This window comes from Ranitomeya imitator, chromosome 5 (assembly GCF_032444005.1).
Source record: "Ranitomeya imitator isolate aRanImi1 chromosome 5, aRanImi1.pri, whole genome shotgun sequence".
NCBI classification, from domain to species: domain Eukaryota; kingdom Metazoa; phylum Chordata; class Amphibia; order Anura; family Dendrobatidae; genus Ranitomeya; species Ranitomeya imitator.
This window is the reverse complement of record NC_091286.1, coordinates 415,672,783-415,698,629: the sequence shown is the minus strand read 5'-3', so window position 1 is coordinate 415,698,629 and position 25,847 is coordinate 415,672,783. Positions and strand designations below refer to the sequence as shown.

General features: G+C 40.9%; 1 protein-coding gene across 2 annotated transcripts in view; it reads right to left on the bottom strand.

Moving 5' to 3' along the window:
• Nucleotides 1–25,847, bottom strand: part of LOC138638064 (tenascin-X-like) — a 366,072-nt gene that overhangs the window by 267,390 nt on the left and 72,835 nt on the right. For both annotated transcript variants that reach the window (XM_069727035.1, XM_069727036.1), the window contains exons 11-14: nucleotides 22,069–22,326; nucleotides 21,209–21,466; nucleotides 10,172–10,429; nucleotides 4,559–4,816 (exon numbers count right to left, since the gene is read on the bottom strand). In XM_069727035.1, coding sequence (XP_069583136.1) covers nucleotides 4,559–4,816; nucleotides 10,172–10,429; nucleotides 21,209–21,466; nucleotides 22,069–22,326 — 1,032 coding nt within the window. The remainder of the gene's footprint in view (nucleotides 1–4,558; nucleotides 4,817–10,171; nucleotides 10,430–21,208; nucleotides 21,467–22,068; nucleotides 22,327–25,847) is intronic.

Here is a 25,847-nt window from a genome sequence, read left to right as displayed (position 1 = left end):
CCCAGTTCAGGGATATAGAAGTGGTGGTGATGATCCCAGTCATCAGGTTCTTCACTAGATCAGGCTCTATTAATGACCAAAAAAGTTAAGAATAATGTGTATAACATTATCTGATAAAGACATTTGCCTGGTCAGAATACATTTTAGGTTTGTAAGATCCAACAATTTAAAGTTTACCTATTTTACCTATTTTAAGATACATAAAGATCACAACTCAGAAATTTATATTTCTTAAAGATTTAAGTGATTCTTTGGTTTGGAAATTAATTGAGTACCCCCAAGATCGAAAGTTATCGCCTAACCATATCCCCGTCAAAGGATAGTGGATAAGTTTAAGACATCTGGGATTGTGTTGAAGGAGGACTTTATCGATCCTAACAATGAGGCTCATAAATCTTGCAAAATATGCAAATATGCTAAATTAAGTCTTAATGGCATAGAGGTGGGCATGCTCGACCACCAATCCATTCATTTTTATGAGTCTTACGTAAAAAGAAGACTACTGAGCTTGACTATTTTTGGCAGTCAACTTTCATTTGTGTGAATGCCCCTTTTAAGTTACAGTGTGGCATGTAAAAATTTGGGCACTCCTGGTCAAAATGTCTGTTACTGTGAACAAAAGCTAGTTGAAGATGAAATGATCTCTAAAAGACATAAAGTTTAAGATGACACATTTTCTCTGTATTTTAGGCAAATAAAAAAATGTCTTTTTTTTTTTCATTTTAACAATTACAGAAAAGAAAATTGGCTAATGCAAACGTTTTGATACCCTTGGAGATTTGTGTGCTCAGATAACTTTGACCAAGGTTTAAGACCTTAATTAGCCTGGTAGGGTTATGGCTTGTTCACAATCATCGTTAGGAAATGCCAGGTGATGCAAATTTGGCAGCCATTTAAAAACCAAGCCTCCTCTAACCTTGTGGCAAAAAACAGCAGCCATGGGTTCTTCTAAGCAGCTGCCTAGCACTCTGAGAATGAAAATGGTGAAGGCTCACAAAGATATAAGAAGATAGCAAAGCATTTTCAACTTGCCCTTTCCTCAGTTCGAAATATTTATAGGCTGAACTGGATGGACAAATGTCTTTTTTCGGCCTTACTAACTATGTTACTATGTTACTATGTTACTATGAAATGTAATAGATATGGCAGTTAACAGAAACACTAGAGGTCAAGATAAAGTCTGGAAGACCAAGCAAAAATTCAGTGAGTGCTGCTGAAAGGATTGATAGAGAAGCCAATAAAAACCCCTGCTTGACTGCAAGAGGTCTTCAGAAAGATTTAGCTGAGTTGTGGTATATTGTTCTACTGTTCAAAGACACCTGCATAAATATGGCCTTCATGGAAGAGTCATCAGAAAAACCTCTCCTGCGTCCTCACCATAAAATTCAAAGTCAAAAGTATGCAGAAGATCATATAAACAAGCCTGCATGCTTGGTGCCTGTTACATAGTAAATCAACATGCGGGGATTACCCGACAGTCACTGTAGTGCTGTAGCCATATTGGTAGTGGCATTACTGTGATAGGTTGGCCGCAATGCTTCATTAGAGGTTATAAAAGGACAGATACCACTGTGCTCATTATAATGACACCATTGCATAGCTTATGATTGAATGCACACAATTGAAAGTTATCCCCAAACCATATCCCAGACATAGGAAAGGGAATAAGTTTGAGATCTCTGGGATTGTGACAAAGGAGAACTTTATTGATCCTAAGAACAAGGCTCAGACATCTTGAGAACTGGGATCTGCAAAACCAAGTCTGAATGGAGTAAAAATGTGCATGCTTGACCACGACTCCATTCATTTTCTATGGGTCTTGCGCAAAAAGCAGACTATAGTGCATGACAATTTTTGGCAGTCCTAGAGACACTGAATAAAGCGGAGATTTAACATGCACAATTTTTTCAACTCAAATCAGGCTAAGCTTAGGAATCCAGAGTCCCACTTTTAATAATGTTGTCGGTTCCAGCTACCTGTTCCAGCAATGAGTAAATCATTCCTTAACTTGTGAATAGGGGACATTTTTCATTTGTGTGAATGTCCCTTTAAGATATAATAAATAATTATAAAAAGATAAACTCTCTTTTGTCCATAGCAACCAATCACTGCACAGCTTTTATTGTGCATTCTGCTGTTGAAAAATAAAAGCTACACTGATTGGCAATTATGACCACCAGAGTCAATGTATCCTATAGGCAGTTTTCATAAATCTTCCCCTTTTAATTTTTGCAACAATTTCAACATGAAAATAGAAATTTTATTGATGATTATAAAAATTTTTTTTATCACCATTACAATAAATAAATACATAAAAAAAACATAAAGAACAAGAGAGCAGGGTTCAAGTGACACCTAATGTCACGTCCAAAGGTGGTCAGATTAATCAAAAGGGCATAATAAAACTACATGCATATAAATATGTGCAAAATAGCAAAATAAGCAGCAGGACTAATAATCATGTTAAGTAATATTTAACAGGCAGTAAGCTACAAAAAATATAAATGTGCAAAAAAAGCAAAGAATGAACAAAAAGGTTAATGGCTATAAATATATGAGGTAACACACGCAGAATTGCTGGCTATAAGAAATTCATAAGGACCTCCTATCCAATATAACAATATAAACCAGCAAGTGCATGGTACAGTATATACAGGCACCCAAATAAAAATCATGCAATCATGCCAAACCATAATCATAATATTTTACCAAAAGAGGCCTAGTAATGATAGATTAGATTGTAATCAAAATCACTGAAAATACATGCAGATGATAAAAGGATCAAAATGTCAGTAATAGACCAACCTTGAGAATGGATGTGGAAAACAACCCCAATGTGCGTTTCGCTACTATGCTTCCCCCCGTGGAAGCATAGTAGCGAAACGCGTGTTGGGGTTGTTTTCCACGTCCATTCTCAAGGTTGGTCTATTACGGGTATTTTGATACTTTTATCATCTGCATGCATTTTCAGGGATTTTGATTGCAATCTAATCCGTCATTACTAGGCCTCTTTTGGTAAACTATTATGGTTATGGTTTGGCATGATTGCATGATTTGTATTTGGGTGCCTGTATATACCATGCACTTGCTGGTTTATATTGTTATATTGGATAGGAGGCCCTTATGAATCTCTTATAGCCAGCAATTTTCCGTGTGTTACCTTATCTACTATATAATTGTCTAAGGGTCACTTCCGTCTGTTTGTCTTTCTGTCTGTCTTTCTGTCTGTCACAGATATTCATTGGTCGCGGCCTCTGTCTATCATGGAAATCGAAGTCGCTGATTGGTCATGGCAAAACGCCCACGACCAATCAGCGAGGGGCACAGTCCGGCCGCAAAATGGCCGCTCCTTCCTCCCCGCAGTCAGCGCCCGCTCCCTCCAGTCAGCCCTCACCCAGGGTTAATGGCTGCGTTACACCGCGTTATGCCGCGGTGTAACGCACTCCATTAACTCTGCTATTAACCCTGTGTGACCAACTTTTTTACTATAGATGCTGCCTATGCAGCATCAATAGTAAAAATATCTAATGTTAAAAATAATTTAAAAAAAAAATCATTATATTCTCACTGTCCGTCGGCCCCTCGGATCCACAACAGGCTTTCCCGATGCTCGCGACATTCCGGTAGCCGCTCCATGCATTGCGATCTCGCGAGATGATGACGTGGTGGTCTCGCGAGACCGCAAGGCACCGCGCGACCAATCAGCGACATTGCCGTGGGATTTAAATCCCGCTTCGCTGATTGTTCGTGCCCAGCCGACATTTGCGTGGGATTTAAATCCCGCTTCGCTGATTGGTCACGCCCAATCAGTGATATTGCTGCGGGATTTAAATCGCGCTTCGCTGATTGGTCGCACCCAATCAGCGACATTGCCGTGTGGGATTTAAATCCTGCTTCGCTGATTGCTCGCACCCAATCAGCGACATTGCTGCAGATTTAAATCCCGCTTCGCTGATTGCTCGCGCCCAGCCGGCACGATGAATCAGCGACATTGGCGCGGAATTTTAATCCCGCTTCGCTGATTGCTTGTGCCCAGCCAGCATGATGAATCAGCGACATTGGCGCGGGATTTCAATCCTGCTTCACTGATTGGTCACGCCCAGCCGGCATGCGTGACCAATCAGCGACATTGGCACGGGATTTAAATCCCTTTTCGCTGATTGGTAGCGCACAGATAGGTGCTTCTGTTACCTTCTGGAAGCAGCCAGCTGACATATTGTGCTGCTGTTTATTATAGAGGCTTTTAGTTTGGTTACAGTAGATGGTCCTGTAATTGTTTGTAAGTCTTGTAAATATACAATATACTTTGTCTCACACACATAAAAAAACATACTTATTATTACATATTCCTTATATTTGTTTGTTTGGTTATTTTTCTCAATCTGTTGAATCTTGACTTGACTATTAATATGATTGTGTAACCCTTTAAAGAAATACAATTTTGCAAGTTGGTTATCATTGAGTTCTGAATTACTAGTACATAGCTACTGATCTGTCTTCCGTAAAAAAAACACTTGAAAATGTGTAAAATGTGAAAATGAATATAATGAAAACTCACTTGTATACACAGATATTTCTGAACTGTTTCCTGTCACATTATTCTCCCCAACAACAGCAGAGACCAGCAATGTGTAATAATTCCCCGGTGTCAGGCCATCAATTGTATCAGAAGTTGAAGTCACGGTTTTATTGAAAGTTGGTTCTCCCAGAATCTGGATTTCATAAGAACTTGCATTTCCATCTGGTTTGGCCCAGCTCACAGATATAGAAGTGGTGGTGATGATCCCAGTCATCAGGTTCTTCACTACTTCAGGTTCTATAATGAAACAGAAAATATATAAATAATGTCAATCTTTACGTTTTGAAGGTAAAGACAATTCACAGTTTGCGCTGTGCTAACCAAAATCATCATTTTGTTTAGCGTAGCTCAAACCATGAATTGTATTTAACTTCAAGCATCCTGGTGGAGTTCATTCCCCAGTCTGCACAAGCCACTCAGGTGAGTACATTACCTGTATCTAACTTATCTTTTTAGAAAGGTATTACCCTATGGTCTGGTGCACTCTGTTTCCTTACAGTGTTTATCTAACCTTTAGGTTTTTAAAAAGAAACTAATGTACAGGGTGTCTCTAAAGTCTGGACACATAGGACACATAGGCAAAAATACATATTTTCAAGACATTAAATTTGTTAACATTTTATTCAATTGGAATATTAACCCGTTTCTGCCATTAGACGTACTATTGCGTCCATGTGGGGTGGGCTTTACTTCCCAAGGACGCAATGGTACGTCATATGCGATCGGCGGCGCTCACGGGGGGAGCGCGGCCGATCACGGCCGGGTGTCAGCTGCCTATCGCAGCTGACATCCGGCACTATGTGCCAGGAGCGGTCAAAGACCGCTCCCGGCACATTAACCCCCGGCACACCGCGATCAAAGATGATCGCGATGTGCCGGCGGTGCAGGGAAGCACCGCGCAGGGAGGGGGCTCCCTGCGGGCTTCCCTGAGACCCCCGCAGCAACGCGATGTGATCGCGTTGCTGCGAGGGTCTTACCTCCCTCCCTCCCTGCTCGAGCCCCGGATCCAAGATGGCCGCGGATCCGGGTCCTGAAGGGAGGGAGGTGGCTTCACAGAGCCTGCTCAGAGCAGGCACTGTGAAGCCTGCAGCGCTGCATGTCAGATCAGTGATCTGACAGAGTGCTGTGCAAACTGTCAGATCACTGATCTGTGATGTCCCCCCCTGGGACAAAGTAAAAAAGTAAAAAAAAATTTTTCCAAATGTGTAAAAAAAAATAAAAAGAAATATACCTAAATAATGAAAAAAAAAAAAATATTCCCATAAATACATTTCTTCATCTAAATAAAAAAACAAACAATAAAAGTACACATATTTAGTATCGCCGCGTCCGTATCGACTCGCCCTATAAAACTGGCCCACTAGTTAACCCCTTCAGTAAACACCGTAAGAAAAAAAAAAAAAACGAGGCAAAAAACAACGCTTTATTATCATACCGCCGAACAAAAAGTGGAATAACACGCGATCAAAAAGATGGATATAAATAACCATGGTACCGCTGAAAGCGTCATCTTGTCCCGCAAAAAAACGAGCTGCCATACAGCATCATCAGCAAAAAAATAAAAAAGTTATAGTCCTGAGAATAAAGCGATGCAAAAATAATTATTTTTTCTGTAAGATAGTTTTTATCGTATAAAAGTGCCGAAACATAAAAAAATGATATAAATGAGGTGTCGCTGTAATCGTACTGACCCGAAGAATAAAACTGCTTTATCAATTTTACCAAACGCGGAACGGTATAAACGCCTCCCCCAAATGAAATTCATGAATAGCTGTTTTTTGGTCATTCTTCCTCACAAAAATCGGAATAAAAAGCGATCAAAAAATGTCACGTGCCCGAAAATGTTACCAATAAAATCGTCAACTCGTCCCGCAAAAAACAAGACCTCACATGACTCTGTGGACCAAAATATGGAAAAATTATAGCTCTCAAAATGTGGTAACGCAAAAAATATTTTTTGCAATAAAAAGCGTCTTTCAGTGTGTGACGGCTGCCAATCATAAAAATCCGCTAAAAAACCCGCTATAAAAGTAAATCAAACCCCCCTTCATCACCCCTTTAGTTAGGGAAAAATTAAAAAAATATATTTATATCCATTTTTCCGTTAGGGTTAGGGCTAGGGTTAGGGTTAGGGCTAGGGTTAGGGCTAGGGTTAGGGTTAGGGCTAGGGTTAGGGCTAGGGTTAGGGCTAGGGTTAGGGTTAGGGCTAGGGTTAGGGTTAGGGCTAGGGTTAGGGTTAGGGCTAGGGTTAGGGCTAGGTTTAGGGCTAGGTTTAGGGCTAGGGTTAGGGCTAGGGTTAGGGTTAGGGCTAGGGTTAGGGCTAGGTTTAGGGCTAGGTTTAGGGCTAGGGTTAGGGCTAGGGTTAGGGCTAGGGTTAGGGCTAGGGTTAGGGCTAGGGTTAGGGTTGGGGCTACAGTTAGGGTTGGGGCTAAATTTAGGGTTAGGCTGCCAATCATAAAAATCCGCTAAAAAACCCGCTATAAAAGTAAATCAAACCCCCCTTCATCACCCCTTTAGTTAGGGAAAAATTAAAAAAATGTATTTATATCCATTTTCCCGTTAGGGTTAGGGCTAGGGTTAGGGTTAGGGCTAGGGTTAGGGCTAGGGTTAGGGCTAGGGTTAGGGTTAGGGTTAGGGCTAGGGTTAGGGTTAGGGTTAGGGTTAGGGTTAGGGTTAGGGCTAGGGTTAGGGTTAGGGCTAGGGTTAGGGTTAGGGCTAGGGTTAGGGCTAGGGTTAGGGTTAGGGCTAGGGTTAGGGTTAGGGCTAGGGTTAGGGCTAGGGTTAGGGTTGGGGCTACAGTTAGGGTTGGGGCTAAATTTAGGGTTAGGGTTTAGATTACAGTTACAGTTGGGAATAGGGTTGGGATTAGGGGTGTGTCAGGGTTAGGGGTGTGGTTAGGGTTACCGTTGGAATTAGGGTTAGGGGTGTGTTTGGATTAGGGCTTCAGTTATAATTGGAGGGTTTCCACTGTTTAGGCACATCAGGGGCTCTCCAAACACGACATGGCGTCCGATCTCAATTCCAGCCAATTCTGCGTTGAAAAAGTAAAACAGTGCTCCTTCCCTTCCGAGCTCTCCCGTGTGCCCAAACAGGGGTTTGCCCCAACATATGGGGTATCAGCGTACTCAGGACAAATAGGACAACAACTTTTGGGGTCCAATTTCTCCTGTTACCTTTGGGAAAAAACAAACTAGGGGCTAAAAAATAATTTTTGTGGGAAAAAAAAAAGATTTTTTATTTTCACGGCTCTGCGTTATAAACTGTAGTGAAACACTTGGGGGTTCAAAGTTCTCCCAACACATCTAGATGAGTTCCCTGGGGGGTCTAGTTTCCAATATGGGGTCACTTGTGGGGGGTTTCTACTGCTTAGGTACATTAGGGGCTCTGCAAACGCAATGTGACGCCTGCAGACTATTCCAGCTAAGTCTGCATTCCAAATGGCACTCCTTCCCTTCCGAGCCCTCCCATGCGCCCAAACGGTGGTTCCCTCCACATATGGGGTATCAGCGTACTCAGGACAAATTGGACAACAACTTTTGCGGTCGAATTTCTCTTACCCTCGGGAAAATACAAAACTGGGGGCTAAAAAATAATTTTTGTGGGAAAAAATGTTTGTTTTATTTTTACGGCTCTGCATTATAAACTTCTGTGAAGCCCTTGGTGGGTCAAAGCGCTCACCACACATCTAGATAAGTTCCTTAGGGGGTCTACTTTCCAAAATGGTGTCACTTGTGGGGGGTTTCAATGTTTAGGCACATCAGTGGCTCTCCAAACGCAACATGGCGTCCCATCTCAATTCCTGTCAATTTTGCATTGAAAAGTCAAACGGCGCTCCTTCCCTTCCGAGCTCTCCCATGCGCCCAAACAGTGGTTTACCCCCACATATGGGGTATCAGCGAACTCAGGACAAATTGTACAACAACTTTTGGGGTCCAATTTCTTCTCTTACCCTTGGGAAAATAAAAAATTGGGGGCGAAAATATAATTTTTGTGAAAAAATATGATTTTTTATTTTTACGGTTCTCCATTATAAACTTCTGTGAAGCACTTGGTGGGTCAAAGTGCTCACCACACCTCTAGATAAGTTCCTTAGGGGGTCTACTTTCCAAAATGGTGTCACTTGTGGGGGGTTTCAATGTTTAGGCACATCAGTGGCTCTCCAAACGCAACATGGCGTCCCATCTCAATTCCTGTCAATTTTGCATTGAAAAGTCAAACGGCGCTCCTTCCCTTCCGAGCTCTCCCATGCGCCCAAACAGTGGTTTACCCCCACATATGGGGTATCTGCGTACTCAGGACAAATTGTACAACAACTTTTGGGGTTCAATTTCTTCTCTTACCCTTGGAAAAATAAAAAATTGGGGGCGAAAAGATAATTTTTGTGAAAAAATATGATTTTTTATTTTTACGGTTCTGCATTATAAAGTTCTGTGAAGAACTTGGTGGGTCAAAGTGCTCACCACACCTCTAGATAAGTTCCTTAGGGGGTCTACTTTCCAAAATAGTGTCACTTGTGGGGGGTTTCAATGTTTAGGCACATCAGGGGCTCTCCAAACGCAACATGGTGTCCCATCTCGATTCCAGTCAATTTTGCATTGAAAAGTCAAATGGCGCTCCTTCGCTTCCGAGCTCTGTCATGCGCCCAAACAGTGGTTTACCCCCACATATGGGGTATCGGTGTACTCAGGACAAATTGTACAACAACTTTTGCGGTCCATTTTCTCCTGTTACCCTTGGTAAAATAAAACAAATTGGAGCTGAATAAAATTTTTTGTGAAAAAAAGTTAAATGTTCATTTTTATTTAAACATTCCAAAAATTCCTGTGAAGCACCAGAAGGGTTAATAAACTTCTTGAATATGGTTTTGAGCACCATGACGGGTGCAGTTTTTAGAATGGTGTCACACTTGGGTATTTTGTATCATATAGACCCCTCAAAATGACTTCAAATGAGATGTGGTCCCTAAAAAAAAATGGTGTTGTAAAAATGAGAAATTGCTGGTCAAGTTTTAACCCTTATAACTCCCTAACAAAAAAAAATTTTGGTTCCAAAATTGTGCTGATGTAAAGTAAACATGTGGGAAATGTTACTTATTAAGTATTTTGTGGGACATATCTCTGTGATTTAATTGCATAAAAATTCAAAGTTGGAAAATTCCGAAATTTTCATAATTTTCGCCAAATTTCCGTTTTTTTCACAAATAAACGCAACTATTATCAAAGAATTTTTACCATTGTCATGAAGTACAATATGTCACGAGAAAACAATGTCAGAATCACTGGAATCCGTTGAAGCGTTCCAGAGTTATAACCTCATAAAGGGACAGTGGTCAGAATTGTAAAAATTGGCCCGGTCATTAACGTGCAAACCACCCTTGGGGGTAAAGGGGTTAAATATCTTTTTTAATATGATTTCCGTCATTTATGTTGCAAAAGTTGATGCACTTTGTAAAATTCTATTATAGTTAATTAAATTAATGAAAATTATCGTTAGTGAGAATAGCTATGTGTCCAGACTTTAGGACACCCTTTAGAATGACTGTATTGCAGAGTCTAATGTTCCAACGTTTTACAGTTTCATAAAGGTACTTACTTGTATACACAAATATTGCTGAACTATTTCCTGTCACATTATTTTCCCCAACAACAGCAGAGACCAGCAATGTGTAATAAATCCCCGATGTCAGGCCTTCAATTGTATAAGAAGTTGTAGTCATGGTTTTATTGAAAGTTGGATCTCCCAGAATCTGGATTTCATAAGAACTTGCATTTCCATCTGGCTTCGCCCAGCTCAGAGATATAGAAGTGGTGGTGATGACCCCAGTCATCAGGTTCTTCACTAGATCAGGCTCTATTAATGAGCAAAAAAGTTAAGAATAATGTGTATAACATTATCTGATAAAGACATTTGCCTGGTCAGAATACATTTTAGGTTTGTAAGGTCCAACAATTTAAAGTTTACCTATTTTAAGATACATAAAGATCACAACTCAGAAATTTATATTTCTTAAAGATTGAAGTGATTCTTTGGTTTGGAAATTAATTAAGTATCCCCAAGATCGAAAGTTATCGCCTAACCATATCCCCGTCAAAGGATAGTGGATAAGTTTAAGACATCTGGGATTGAGTTGAAGGAGAACTTTACCGATCCTAACAATGAGGCTCATAAATCTTGCAAAATATGCAAATATGCAAAATTAAGTCTTAATGGCGTAGAGGTGCGCATGATCGACCACCAATCCATTCATTTTTATGAGTCTTACGTAACAAGAAGACTACTGAGCTTGACTATTTTTGGCAGTCAACTTTCATTTGTGTGAATGCCCCTTTTAAGTTACAGTGTGGCATGTAAAAATTTGGGCACTCCTGGTCAAAATGTCTATTACTGTGAACAAAAGCTAGTTGAAGATGAAATGATCTCTAAAAGACATAAAGTTTAAGATGACACATTTTCTCTGTATTTTAGGCAAATAAAATAATGTCTTTTTTTTTTCATTTTAAAAATTACAAAAAAGAAAATTGGCTAATGCAAACGTTTTGGTACCCTTGGAGATTTGTGTGCTCAGATAACTTTGACCAAGGTTTAAGACCTTAATTAGCCTGGTAGGGTTATGGCTTGTTCACAATCATCGTTAGGAAATGCCAGGTGATGCAAATTTGGCAGCCACTTAAAAACCAAGCCTCCTCTAACCTTGTGGCAAAAAACAGCAGCCATGGGTTCTTCTAAGCAGCTGCCTAGCACTCTGAGAATGAAAATGGTGAAGGCCCACAAAGATATAAGAAGATAGCAAAGCATTTTCAACTTGCCCTTTCCTCAGTTCGAAATGTAATAGATATGGCAGTTAACAGAAACACTAGAGGTCAAGATAAAGTCTGGAAGACCAAGCAAAAATTCAGTGAGTGCTGCTGAAAGGATTGATAGAGAAGCCAATCAAAACCCCTGCTTGACTGCAAGAGGTCTTCAGAAAGATTTAGCTGAGTTGTGGTATATTGTTCTACTGTTCAAAGACACCTGCATAAATATGGCCTTCATGGAAGAGTCATCAGAAAAACCTCTCCTGCGTCCTCACCATAAAATTCAAAGTCAAAAGTATGCAGAAGATCATATAAACAAGCCTGCATGCTTGGCGCCTGTTACATAGTAAATCAACATGCGGGGATTACCCGACAGTCACTGTAATGCTGTAGCCATATTGGTAGTGGCATTACTGTGATGGGTTGGCCGCAATACTTCATTAGAGGTTACAAAAGGACAGATACCACTGTGCTCATTATAATGACACCATTGCATAGCTTATGATTGAATGCACATGATTGAAAGTTATCCCCAAACCATATCCCAGACATAGGAAAGGGAATAAGTTTGAGATCTCTGGGATTGTGACAAAGAAGAACTTTATTGATCCTAAGAACAAGGCTCAGACATCTTGAGAACTGGGATCTGCAAAACCAAGTCTGAATGGAGTAAAAATGTGCATGCTTGACCACGACTCCATTCATTTTCTATGGGTCTTGCGCAAAAAGCAGACTATAGTGCATGACAATTTTTGGCAGTCCTATAGACAATGAATAAAGCGGAGATTTAACATGCACAATTTTTTCAACTCAAATCAGGCTAAGCTTAGGAATCCAGAGTCCCACTTTTAATAATGTTGTCGGTTCCAGCTACCTGTTCCAGCAATGAGTAAATCATTCCTTAACTTGTGAATAGGGGATATTTTTCATTTGTGTGAATGTCCCTTTAAGATATAATAAATAATTATAAAAAGATAAACTCTCTTTTGTCCATAGCAACCAATCACTGCACAGCTTTTATTGTGCATTCTGCTGTTGAAAAATAAAAGCTACACTGATTGGCAATTATGACCACCAGAGTCAATGTATCCTATAGGCAGTTTTCATAAATCTTCCCCTTTTTAACCCCTCTGTGACCTTAGACGTACTATCCCGTCGAGGTGCCTTGGGCTTATCTGACCCTGGACGGGATAGTACGTCATAGCGATCGGCAGCGCTCACGGGGGGAGCGCCGCCGATCGCGGCCGGGTGTCAGCTGCTTATCGCAGCTGACATCCGGCACTATGTGCCAGGAGCGGTCACGGACCGCCCCCGGCACATTAACCCCTGGCACACCGCGATCAAACATGATCGCGATGTACCGGCGGTGCAGGGAAGCACCGCGCAGGGAGGGGGCTCCCTGCGGGCTTCCCTGAGCCCCCCGCAGCAACGCGATGTGATCGCATTGCTGCGGGGGTCTTACCTCCCTCCCTGCCTGCTCGAGCCCCGGATCCAAGATGGCCGCGGATCCGGGTCCTTCAGGGAGGGAGGTGGCTTCACAGAGCCTGCTCAGAGCAGGCACTGTGAAGCCTGCAGCGCTGCTAGTCAGATCAGTGATCTGACAGAGTGCTGTGCAAACTGTCAGATCACTGATCTGTGATGTCCCCCCGTGGGACAAAGTAAAAAAGTAAAAAAAAAATTTTCCAAATGTGTAAAAAAAAATAACAAAAAATATTCCAAAATAATGAAAAAAAATATATATATTATTCCCATAAATAAATTTCTTCATCTAAATAAAAAAAAAAAACCAATAAAAGTACACATATTTAGTATCGCCGCGTCCGTAACGACCCGACCTATAAAACTGCCCCACTAGCTAACCCCTTCAGTAAACACCGTAAGAAAAAAAAAAAAAACGAGGCAAAAAACAACGCTTTATTATCATACCGCCGAACAAAAAGTGGAATAACACGCGATCAAAAGGACAGATATAAATAACCATGGTACCGATGAAAACGTCATATTGTCCCGCAAAAAACGAGCTGTCACACAGCATCATCAGCAAAAAAATAAAAAAGTTATAGTCCTGAGAATAAAGCGATGCAAAAATAATTATTTTTTCTGTAAAATAGTTTTTATCGTATAAAAGCACCAAACCATTAAAAAATGATATAAATGAGGTATCGCTGTAACCGTACTGACCCGAAGAATAAAACTGATTTATCAATTTTACCAAACGCGGAACGGTATAAACGCCTCCCCCAATAGAAATTCATGAATAGCTGGTTTTTGGACATTCTTCCTCACAAAAATCGGAATAAAAAGCGATCAAAAAATGTCACGTGCCCAAAAATGTTTTCAATAAAAACGTCAACTCGTCCCGCAAAAAACAAGACCTAACATGACTCTGTGGACCAAAATATGGAAAAATTATAGCTCTCAAAATGTGGTATTGCAAAAAATATTTTTTGCAATAAAAAGGGTCTTTCAGTGTGTGACGGCTGCCAATCATAAAAATCCGCTAAAAAACTCGCTATAAAAGTAAATCAAACCCCCCTTCATCACCCCCTTAGTTAGGGAAAAATAAAAAAAAATGTATTTATTTCCATTTTCCCATTAGGGCTAGGGCTAGGGCTAGGGTTAGGGCTAGGGTTAGGGCTAGGGTTAGGGTTAGGGTTAGGGCTAGGGTTAGGGTTAGGGCTAGGGTTAGGGTTAGGGCTAGGGTTAGAGTTAGGGTTAGGGCTAGGGCTAGGGCTAGGGCTAGGGTTAGGGCTAGGGTTAGGGCTAGGGTTAGGGTTGGGGCTACAGTTAGGGTTGGGGCTAAAGTTAGGGTTAGGGTTTAGATTACATTTACAGTTGGGAATAGGGTTGGGATTAGGGTTAGGGGTGTGTCAGGGTTAGAGGTGTGGTTAGGGTTACCGTTGGAATTAGGGTTAGGGGTGTGTTTAGATTAGGGTTTCAGTTATAATTGTGGGGTTTCCACTGTTTCAGCACATCAGGGGCTCTCCAAACACGACATGGCGTCCGATCTCAATTCCAGCCAATTCTGCGTTGAAAAAGTAAAACAGTGCTCCTTCCCTTCCGAGCTCTCCTGTGTGCCCAAACAGGGGTTTACCCTCACATATGGGGTATCAGCGTACTCAGGACAAATTGGACAACAACTTTTGTGGACCAATTTCTTCTGTTACCCTTGGGAAAATACAAAACTGGGGGCTAAAAAATAATTTTTGTGGGAAAACAAAAAGATTTTTTATTTTCACGGCTCTGCGTTATAAACTGTAGTGAAACACTTGGGGGTTCAAAGTTCTCACAACACATCTAGATATGTTCATTGAGGGGTCTAGTTTCCAATATGGGGTCACTTGTGGGGGGTTTCTACTGTTTAGGTACATTAGGGGCTCTGCAAACGCAATGTGACGCCTGCAGACCAATCCATCTAAGTCTGCATTCCAAATGGCGCTTCTTCCCTTCCGAGCCCTCCCATGCGCCCAAACGGTGGTTCCCCCCCACATATCGGGTATCAGCGTACTCAGGACAAATTGGACAACAACTTTTGGGGTCCAATTTCTCCTGTTACCCTAGGGAAAATACAAAACTAGGGGCTAAAAAATAATTTTTGTGGGAAAAGAATTTTGTTTTATTTTTATGTCTCTGCATTATAAACTTCTGTGAAGCCCTTGGTGGGTCAAAGTGCTCACCACACATCCAGATAAGTTCCTTAGGGGGTCTACTTTCCAAAATGGTGTCACTTGTGGGGGGTTTCAATGTTTAGGCACATCAGTGGATCTCCAAACGCAACATGGCGTCCCATCTCAATTTCTGTCAATTTTGCATTGAAAAGTCAAACGGCGCTCCTTCCCTTCCGAGCTCTCCCATGCGCCCAAACAGTGGTTTACTGCCACATATGGGGTATCAGCGTACTCAGGACAAATTGGACAACAACTTTTGAGGTCCAGTTTCTTCTCTTACCCTTGGAAAAATAAAAAATTGGGGGCAAAAATATAATTTTTGTGAAAAAATATGATTTTTTATTTTTACGGTTCTGCATTATAAACTTCTGTGAAGCACTTGGTGGGTCAAAGTGCTCACCACACCTCTAGATAAGTTCCTTAGGGGGTCTACTTTCCAAAATGGTGTCAATTGTGGGGGGTTTCAATGTTTAGGCACATCAGTGGCTCTCCAAACGCAACATGGCGTCCCATCTCAATTTCTGTCAATTTTGCATTGAAAAGTCAAACGGCGCTCCTTCCCTTCCGAGCTCTCCCATGCGCCCAAACAGTGGTTTACTGCCACATATGGGGTATCAGCGTACTCAGGACAAATTGGACAACAACTTTTGAGGTCCAATTTCTTCTCTTACCCTTGGAAAAATAAAAAATTGGGGGCAAAAATATAATTTTTGTGAAAAAATATGATTTTTTATTTTTACGGTTCTGCATTATAAACTTCTGTGAAGCACTTGGTGGGTCAAAGTGCTCACCACACATCCAGATAAGTTCTTTAGGGGGTCTACTTTCCAAAATGGTGTCACTTGTGGGGGGTTTCAGTGTTTAGGCACATCAGTGGCTCTCCAAACGCAACATGGCGTCCCATCTCAATTCCTGTCAATTTTGCATTGAAAAGTCAAATGGCGCTCCTTCCCTTCCGAGCTATCCCATGCGCCCAAACAGTAGTTTACCCCCACATATGGGGTATCAGCATACTCAGGACAAATTGGAAAACAACTTTTGAGGTCCAATTTCTTCTCTTACCTTTGGAAAAATAAAAAATTGGGGGCAAAAATATAATTTTTGTGAAAAAATATGATTTTTTATTTTTACGGTTCTGCATTATAAACTTCTGTGAAGCACTTGGTGGGTCAAAGTGCTCACCACACATCCAGATAAGTTCCTTAGGGGGTCTACTTTCCAAAATGGTGTCACTTGTGGGGGGTTTCAATGTTTAGACACATCAGTGGCTCTCCAAACGCAACATGGCGTCCCATATCAATTTCTGTCAATTTTGCATTGAAAAGTCAAACGGCGCTCCTTCCCTTCCGAGCGCTCCCATGCGCCCAAACAGTAGTTTACCCCCACATATGGGGTATCAGCGTACTCAGGACAAATTGGACAACAACTTTTGGGGTCCATTTTCTCCTGTTACCCTTGGTAAAATAAAACAAATTGGAGCTGAATTAAATTTTTTGTGTAAAAAAGTTAAATGTTCATTTTTATTTAAACATTCCAAAAATTCCTATTAAACACCTGAAGGGTTAATAAACTTCTTGAATGTGGTTTTGAGCACCTTGAGGGGTGCAGTTTTTAGAATGGTGTCACACTTGGGCATTTTCTATCATATAGACCCCTCAAAATGACTTCAAATGAGACGTGGTCCCTAAAAAAAAATGGTGTTGTAAAAATGAGAAATTGCTGGTCAACTTTTAACCCTTATAACTCCCTAACAAAAAATTTGGTTCCAAAATTATGCTGATGTAAAGGAGACATGTGGGAAATGTTACTTATTAAGTATTTTGTGTGACATATCTCTGTAATTTAATTGCATAAAAATTCAAAGTTTGAAAATTGCCAAATTTCCATTTTTTTCACAAATAAACGCAGGTACTATCAAAGAAATTTTACCACTATCATGAAGTACAATATGTCACGAGAAAACAATGTCAGAATCACCAGGATCCGTTGAAGCGTTCCAGAGTTATAACCTCATAAAGGGACAGTGGTCAGAATTGTAAAAATTGGCCTGGTCATTGACGTGCAAACCACCCTTGGGGGTAAAGGGGTTAATTTTTGCAACAATTTCAACATGAAAATAGAAATTTTATTGATGATTATAAAAATTTTTTTTTATCACCATTACAATAAATAAATACATAAAAAAAAACATAAAGAACAAGAGAGCAGGGTTCAAGTGACACCTAGTGTCACGTCCAAAGGTGGTCAGATTAATCAAAAGGGCATAATAAAACTACATGCATACAAATATGTGCAAAATAGCAAAATAAGCAGCAGGACTAATAATCATGTTAAGTAATATTTAACAGGCAGTAAGCTACAAAAAATATAAATGTTCAAAAAAAGCAAAGAATGAACAAAAAGGTTAATGGCTATAAATATATAAGGTAACACACGCAGAATTGCTGGCTATAAGAAATTCATAAGGACCTCCTATCCAATATAACAATATAAACCAGCAAGTGCATGGTACAGTATATACAGGCACCCAAATAAAAATCATGCAATCATGCCAAACCATAATCATAATATTTTACCAAAAGAGGCCTAGTAATGATAGATTAGATTGTAATCAAAATCCCTGAAAATACATGCAGATTATAAAAGGATCAAAATGTCAGTAATAGACCAAACTTCCCCGAGGAAGCATAGTAGCGAAACGCGTGTTGGGGTTGTTTTCCACGTCCATTTTCAAGGTTGGTCTATTGCGGGTATTTTGATACTTTTATCATCTGCATGCATTTTCAGGGGTTTTGATTACAATCTAATCCGTCATTACTAGGCCTCTTTTGGTAAACTATTATGGTTATGGTTTGGCATGATTGCATGATTTTTATTTGGGTGCCTGTATATACCATGCACTTGCTGGTTTATATTGTTATATTGGATAGGAGGCCCTTATGAATCTCTTGTAGCCAGCAATTTTCCGTGTGTTATCTTATCTACTATATACAGTGGGGCAAAAAATTAGTCAGCAATAGTGCAAGTTCCACCACTTAAAAAGATGAGAGGCGTCTGTAATTTACATCATAGGTAGACCTCAACTATGGGAGGCAAACTGAGAAAAAGAAATCCAGAAAATCACATTGTCTGCTTTTTTAACATTTTATTTGCATAGTATGGTGGAAAATAAGTATTTGGTCAGAAACAAAATTTCATCTCAATACTTTGTAATATATCCTTTGTTGGCAATGACAGAGGTCAAACGTTTTCTGTAAGTCTTCACAAGGTTGCCACACACTGTTGTTGGTATGTTGGCCCATTCCTCCATGCAGATCTCCTCTAGAGCAGTGATGTTTTTGGCTTTTCGCTTGGCAACACGGACTTTCAACTCCCTCCAAAGGTTTTCCATAGGGTTGAGATCTGGAGACTGGCTAGGCCACTCCAGGACCTTGAAATGCTTCTTACGAAGCCACTCCTTCGTTGCCCTGGTGGTGTGCTTTGGATCATTGTCATGTTGAAAGACCCAGCCACGTTTCATCTTCAATGCCCTTGCTGATGGAAGGAGGTTTGCACTCAAAATCTCATGATACATGGCCCCATTCATTCTTTCATGTACCCGGATCAGTCGTCCTGGCCCCTTTGCAGAGAAACAGCCCAAAAGCATGATGTTTCCACCACCATGCTTTACAGTAGGTATGGTGTTTGATGGATGCAACTCAGTATTCTTTTTCCTCCAAACACGACAAGTTGTGTTTCTACCAAACAGTTCCAGTTTGGTTTCATCAGACCATAGGACATTCTCCCAAAACTCCTCTGGATCATCCAAATGCTCTCTAGCAAACTTCAGACGGGCCCGGACATCTACTGGCTTAAGCAGTGGGACACGTCTGGCACTGCAGGGTCTGAGTCCATGGTGGCATAGTGTGTTACTTATGGTAGGCTTTGTTACATTGATCCCAGCTCTCTGCAGTTCATTCACTAGGTCCCCCCGCGTGGTTCTGGGATTTTTGCTCACCGTTCTTGTGATCATTCTGACCCCACGGGGTGGGGTTTTGCGTGGAGCCCCAGATCGAGGGAGATTATCAGTGGTCTTGTATGTCTTCCATTTTCTAATTATTGCTCCCACTGTTGATTTCTTCACTCCAAGCTGGTTGGCTATTGCAGATTCAGTCTTCCCAGCCTGGTGCAGGGCTACAATTTTGTTTCTGGTGTCCTTTGACAGCTCTTTGGTCTTCACCATAGTGGAGTTTGGAGTCAGACTGTTTGAGGGTGTGCACAGGTGTCTTTTTATACTGATAACAAGTTTAAACAGGTGCCATTACTACAGGTAATGAGTGGAGGAAAGAGGAGACTCTTAAAGAAGAAGTTACAGGTCTGTGAGAGCCAGAAATCTTGATTGTTTGTTTGACCAAATACTTATTTTCCACCATAATATGCAAAAAAATGATAAAAAACAGACAATGAGATTTTCTGGATTTTTTTTTCTCAGTTTGTCTCCCATAGTTGAGGTCTACCTATGATGTAAATTACAGACGTCTTTTTAAGTGGTGGAACTTGCACTATTGCTGACTGACTAAATACTTTTTTGCCCCACTGTAATTGTCTAAGGGTCACTTCCGTCTGTTTGTCTTTCTGTCTGTCACAGATATTCATTGGTCGCGGCCTCTGTCTATCATGGAAATCCAAGTCGCTGATTGGTCAAGGCAAAACGCCCACGACCAATCAGCGAGGGGCACAGTCCGGCTGCAAAATGGCCACTCCTTCCTCCCCGCAGTCAGTGCCCGCTCCCTCCAGTCAGCCCTCACCCAGGGTTAATGGCTGCGTTACACTGCGTTATGCCGTGGTGTAACGCACTCCATTAACTCTGCTATTAACCCTTTGTGACCAACTTTTTTTACTATTGATGCTGCCTATGCAGCATCAATAGTAAAAATATCTAATGTTAAAAATAATTTTAAAAAAATCATTATATTCTCACCGTCCGTCGGCCCCTCGGATCCACAACAGGCCTTTCCCGCTGCTCGCGACATTCCGGTGACCGCTCCATGCATTGCGATCTCGCGAGATGATGACGTGGTCGTCTCGCGAGACCGCAAGGCACCGCGCAACCAATCAGCGACATTGCCGCGGGATTTAAATCCCCCTTCGCTGATTGGTCGTGCCCAGCCGACATTGGCGTGGGATTTAAATCCTGCTTCGCTGATTGGTGGTGCCCAGTTGGTGCGACCAATAAGCGACATTGCCACGGGATTAAAAACCCGCTTCACCGATTGCTCGCACCCAGCTGGCGTGACCAATCAGCAACATTGCCGCAGGATTTAAATCCCGCTTTGCTGATCGGTCGCGCCCAATCAGTGACATTGCTTCGGGATTTAAATCCTGCTTCGCTGATTGCTCACGCCCAATCACCGACATTGCTGCAGATTTAAATCCCGCTTCGCTGATTGGTCGCGTCCAACCGGCACGATGAATCAGCGACATTGGCGCGGAATTTGAATCCCGCTTCGCTGATTGCTTGTGCCCAGCCAGCACGATGAATCAGCAACATTGGCACGGGATTTGAATCCTGCTTCACTGATTGGTCACGCCCAGTCATTGCGCGCGACCAGTGACATTGGCAAGGGATTTATATCCCGCTTCGCTGATTGGTCACGCAGCCGGCGCGCATGACCAATCAGCGACATTGGCGTGGGATTTGAATCATGCTTTGCTGATTCGTCACGCCCAGCCGGCGTGCGTGACCAATCAGCGACATTGGCACAGGATTTAAATCCCTTTTCGCTGATTGGTAGCGCACAGATAGGTGCTTCTGTTACCTTCTGGAAGAAGCCAGCTGACATATATTGTGCTGCTGTTTATTATAGAGGCTTTTAGTTTGGTTACAGTAGATGGTCCTGTAATTGTTTATAAGTCTTGTAAATATACAATATACCTTGTCTCACACACATACAAAATCATACTTCTTATTACATTTTCCTTATATTTGTTTGTTTGGTTATTTTTCTCAATCTGTTGAATCTTGACTTGACTATTAATATGATTGTGTAACCCTTTAAAGAAATACAATTTTGCAAGTTGGTTATCATTGAGTTCTGAATTACTAGTACATAGCTACTGATCTGTCTTCCGTAAAAAAAACACTTGAAAATGTGTAAAATGTGAAAATGAATATAATGAAAACTCACTTGTATACACAGATATTTCCGAACTGTTTCCTGTCACATTATTCTCCCCAACAACAGCAGAGACCAGCAATGTGTAATAATTCCCCGGTGTCAGGCCATCAATTGTATCAGATGTTGAAGTCACGGTTTTATTGAAAGTTGGTTCTCCCAGAATCTGGATTTCATAAGAACTTGCATTTCCATCTGGCTTGGCCCAGCTCACAGATATAGAAGTGGTGGTTATGATCCCAGTCATCAGGTTCTTCACTACTTCAGGTTCTATAATGAAACAGAAAATATATAAATAATGTCAATCTTTACGTTTTGAAGGTAAAGACAATTCACAGTTTGCGCTGTGCTAACCAAAATCATAATTTTGTTTAGCGTAGCTCAAACCATGAATTGTATTTAACTTCAAGCATCCTGGTGGAGTTCATTCCCCAGTCTGCACAACTCACCCAAGGGAGCACATTACCTGTATCTAACTTATCTTTTTAGAAAGGTATTACCCTATGGTCTGGTGCACTCTGTTTCCTTACAGTGTTTATCTAATCTTTAGGTTTTTATAAAGAAACTAATGTACAGGATGTCTCTAAAGCCTGGACACATAGGACACATAGGCAAAAATACATATTTTCAAGAAATTTAATTTGTTAACATTTTATTCAATTGGAATATTAAATATCTTTTTTAATATGATTTCCGTCATTTGTGTTGCAAAAGTTGATGCACTTTGTAAAATTCTATTATAGTTAATTAAATTAATTAAAATTATCGTTAGTGAGAATAGCTATGTGTCCAGACTTTAGGGACACCCTTTAGAATGACTGTATTGAAGAGTCTAATGTTCCAACGTTTTACAGTTTCATAAAGGTACTTACTTGTATACACAAATATTGCTGAACTATTTCCTGTCACATTATTTTCCCCAACCACAGCAGAGACCAGCAATGTGTAATAAATCCCCGATGTCAGGCCTTCAATTGTATAAGAAGTTGTAGTCATGGTTTTGTTGAAAGTTGGATCTCCCAGAATCTGGATTTCATAAGAACTTGCATTTCCATCTGGTTTATCCCAGTTCAGGGATATGGAAGTGGTGGTGATGATCCCAGTCATCAGGTTCTTCACTAGATCAGGCTCTATTAATGAGCAAAAAAGTTAAGAATAATGTGTATAACATTATCTGATAAAGACATTTGCCTGGTCAGAATATACTTTAGTTTTGTAAGATCCAACAATTTAAAGTTTACCTATTTTAAGATACATAAAGATCACAACTCAGAAATTTATATTTCCTAAAGATTTAAGTGATTCTTTGGTTTGGAAATTAATTAAGTATCCCCAAGATCGAAAGTTATCGCCTAACCATATCCCCGTCAAAGGATAGTGGATAAGTTTAAGACATCTGGGATTGTGTTGAAGGAGAACTTTACCGATCCTAACAATGAGGCTCATAAATCTTGCAAAATATGCAAATATGCAAAATTAAGTCTTAATGGCGTAGAGGTGCGCATGCTCGACCACCAATCCATTCATTTTTATGAGTCTTATGTAACAAGAAGACTACTGAGCTTGACTATTTTTGGCAGTCAACTTTCATTTGTGTGAATGCCCCTTTTAAGTTACAGTGTGGCATGTAAAAATTTGGGCACTCATGGTCAAAATGTCTGTTACTGTGAACAAAAGCTAGTTGAAGATGAAATGATCTCTAAAAGACATAAAGTTTAAGATGACACATTTTCTCTGTATTTTAGGCAAATAAAAAAATGTCTTTTTTTTTTTCATTTTAAAAATTACAAAATAGAAAATTGGCTAATGCAAACGTTTTGGTACCCTTGGAGATTTGTGTGCTCAGATAACTTTGACCAAGGTTTAAGACCTTAATTAGCCTGGTAGGGTTATGGCTTGTTCACAATCATCGTTAGGAAATGCCAGGTGATGCAATTTGGCAGCCATTTAAAAACCAAGCCTCCTCTAACCTTGTGGCAAAAAACAGCAAAAAGGATAAACTCTCTTTTGTCCATACCAACCAATCACTGCACAGCTTTTATTGTGCATTCTGCTGTTGAAAAATAAAAGCTGCACTGATTGGCAATTATGACCACCAGAGTCAATGTATCCTATAGGCAGTTTTCATAAATCTTCCCCTTTTTAATTTTTGCAACAATTTCAACATGAAAATAGAAATTTTATTGATGATTATAAAAAATTTTTTTATCACCATTACAATAAATAAATACATAAAAAAAACATAAAGAGCAAGAAAGCAGGGTTCAAGTGACACTTAGTGTAACGTCCAAAGGTGGTCAGATTAATGAAAAGGGTATAATAAAACTACATGCATATAAATATGTGCAAAATAGCAAAATAAGCAGCAGGACTAATAATCATATTAAGTAATATTTAACAGGCAGTAAGCTACAAAAAATATAAATGTGCAAAAAAAGCAAAGAATGAACAAAAAGGTTAATGGCTATAAATATATAAGGTAACACACGCAGAATTGCTGGCTACAAGAAATTCATAAGGACCTCCTATCCAATATAACAATATAAACCAGCAAGTGCATGGTACAGTATATACAGGCACCCAAATTAAAATCATGCAATCATGCCAAACCATAATCATAATATTTTACCAAAAGAGGCCTAGTAATGATAGATTAGATTGTAATCAAAATCCCTGAAAATACATGCAGATGATAAAAGGATCAAAATGTCAGTAATAGACCAACCTTGAGAATGGATGTGGAAAACAACCCCAACGTGCGTTTCGCTACTATGCTTCCCCCTGAGGAAGCATAGTAGCGAAACGTGTGTTGGGGTTGTTTTCCACGTCCATTCTCAATGTTGGTCTATTACGGGTATTTTGATACTATTATCATCTGCATGCATTTTCAGGGATTTTGATTACAATCTAATCCGTAATTACTAGGCCTCTTTTGGTAAACTATTATGGTTATGGTTTGGCATGATTGCATGATTTTTATTTGGGTGCCTGTATATACCATGCACTTGCTGGTTAATATTGTTATATTGGATAGGAGGCCCTTATGAATCTCTTGTAGCCAGCAATTTTCCGTGTGTTACCTTATCTACTATATAATTGTCTAAGTGTTACTTCCGTCTGTTTGTCTTTCTGTCTGTCTTTCTGTCTGTCACAGATATTCATTGGTCGCGGTCTCTGTCTATCATGGAAATCCAAGTAGCTGATTGGTCATGTCAAAACGCCCACGACCAATCAGCGAGGGGCACAGTCCGGCCGCAAAATGGCCGCTCCTTCCTCCCCGCAGTCAGCGCCCGCTCCCTCCAGTCAGCCCTCACCCAGGGTTAATGGCTGCGTTACACCGCGTTATGCCGCGGTGTAACGCACTCCATTAACTCTGCTATTAACCCTGTGTGACCAACTTTTTTACTATTGATGCTGCCTATGCAGCATCAATAGTAAAAATATATAATGTTAAAAATAATTTTAAAAAAAATCATTATATACTCACCGTCCGTCGGCCCCTCCGATCCACAACAGGCCTTTCCCGCTGCTCGCGACATTCCGGTGACCGCTCCATGCATTGCAATCTCGCGAGATGATGACGTGGTGGTCTCGTGAGATCGCAAGGCACCGCGCGGCCAATCAGCGATATTGCCGCGGGATTTAAATCCCGTTTTGCTGATTGGTCACGCCCAGCCGACATTGGCGTGGGATTTAAATCCCGCTTCGCTGATTGGTAGCTGTTATGAAAGGTAATTCAGTACCACAATGGACATAGAGGTCAGCGCACATACAGTGACCTGGCAATAACCCAAAAAACAAAAACGAGCTCTGAGACGTGGGAACTCTGTTGACCGCAATCCCTAATTCTCTCCAACCACACTAGAGGCAGCCGTGGATTGCGCCTAACACTGCCTATGCATCTCGGCACGGCCTGAGAAACTAGCTAGCCTGAAGATAGAAAATAAGCCTACCTTGCCTCAGAGAAATACCCCAAAGGAAAAGGCAGCCCCCACATATAATGACTGTGAGTTAAGATGAAAAGACAAACGTAGAGATTAAATAGACTTAGCAAAGTGAGGCCCAACTTTCTGAACAGAGCGAGGATAGGAAAGGTAACTTTGCGGTCAACACAAAACCCTACAAAAACCACGCAAAGGGGGCAAAAAGACCCTCCGTACTGAACTAACGGCACGGAGGTACACCCTCTGCGTCCCAGAGCTTCCAGCAAGCAGAAAAAACAAATTGACAAGCTGGACAGAAAAAAAAACAGCAAACAAATAGCAAAGAGGAACTTAGCTATGCAGAGCAGCAGGCCACAGGAAAGATCCAGGAGGAAACAGGTCCAATACTAGAACATTGACTGGAAGCCAGGATCAAAGCACTAGGTGGAGTTAAATAGGGTAGCACCTAACGACTTCACCATATCACCTTAGGAAGGAAACTCAGAAGCCGCAGTACCACTTTCCTCCACCAACGGAAGCTCACAGAGAGAATCAGCCGAAGTACCACCTGTGACCACAAGAGGGAGCTCTGCCACAGAATTCACAACAGTACCCCCCCTTGAGGAGGGGTCACCGAACCCTCACCAGAGCTCCCAGGACGACCAGGATGAGCCATATGAAAGGCACGAACAAGATCGGGAGCATGGACATCAGAGGCAAAGACCCAG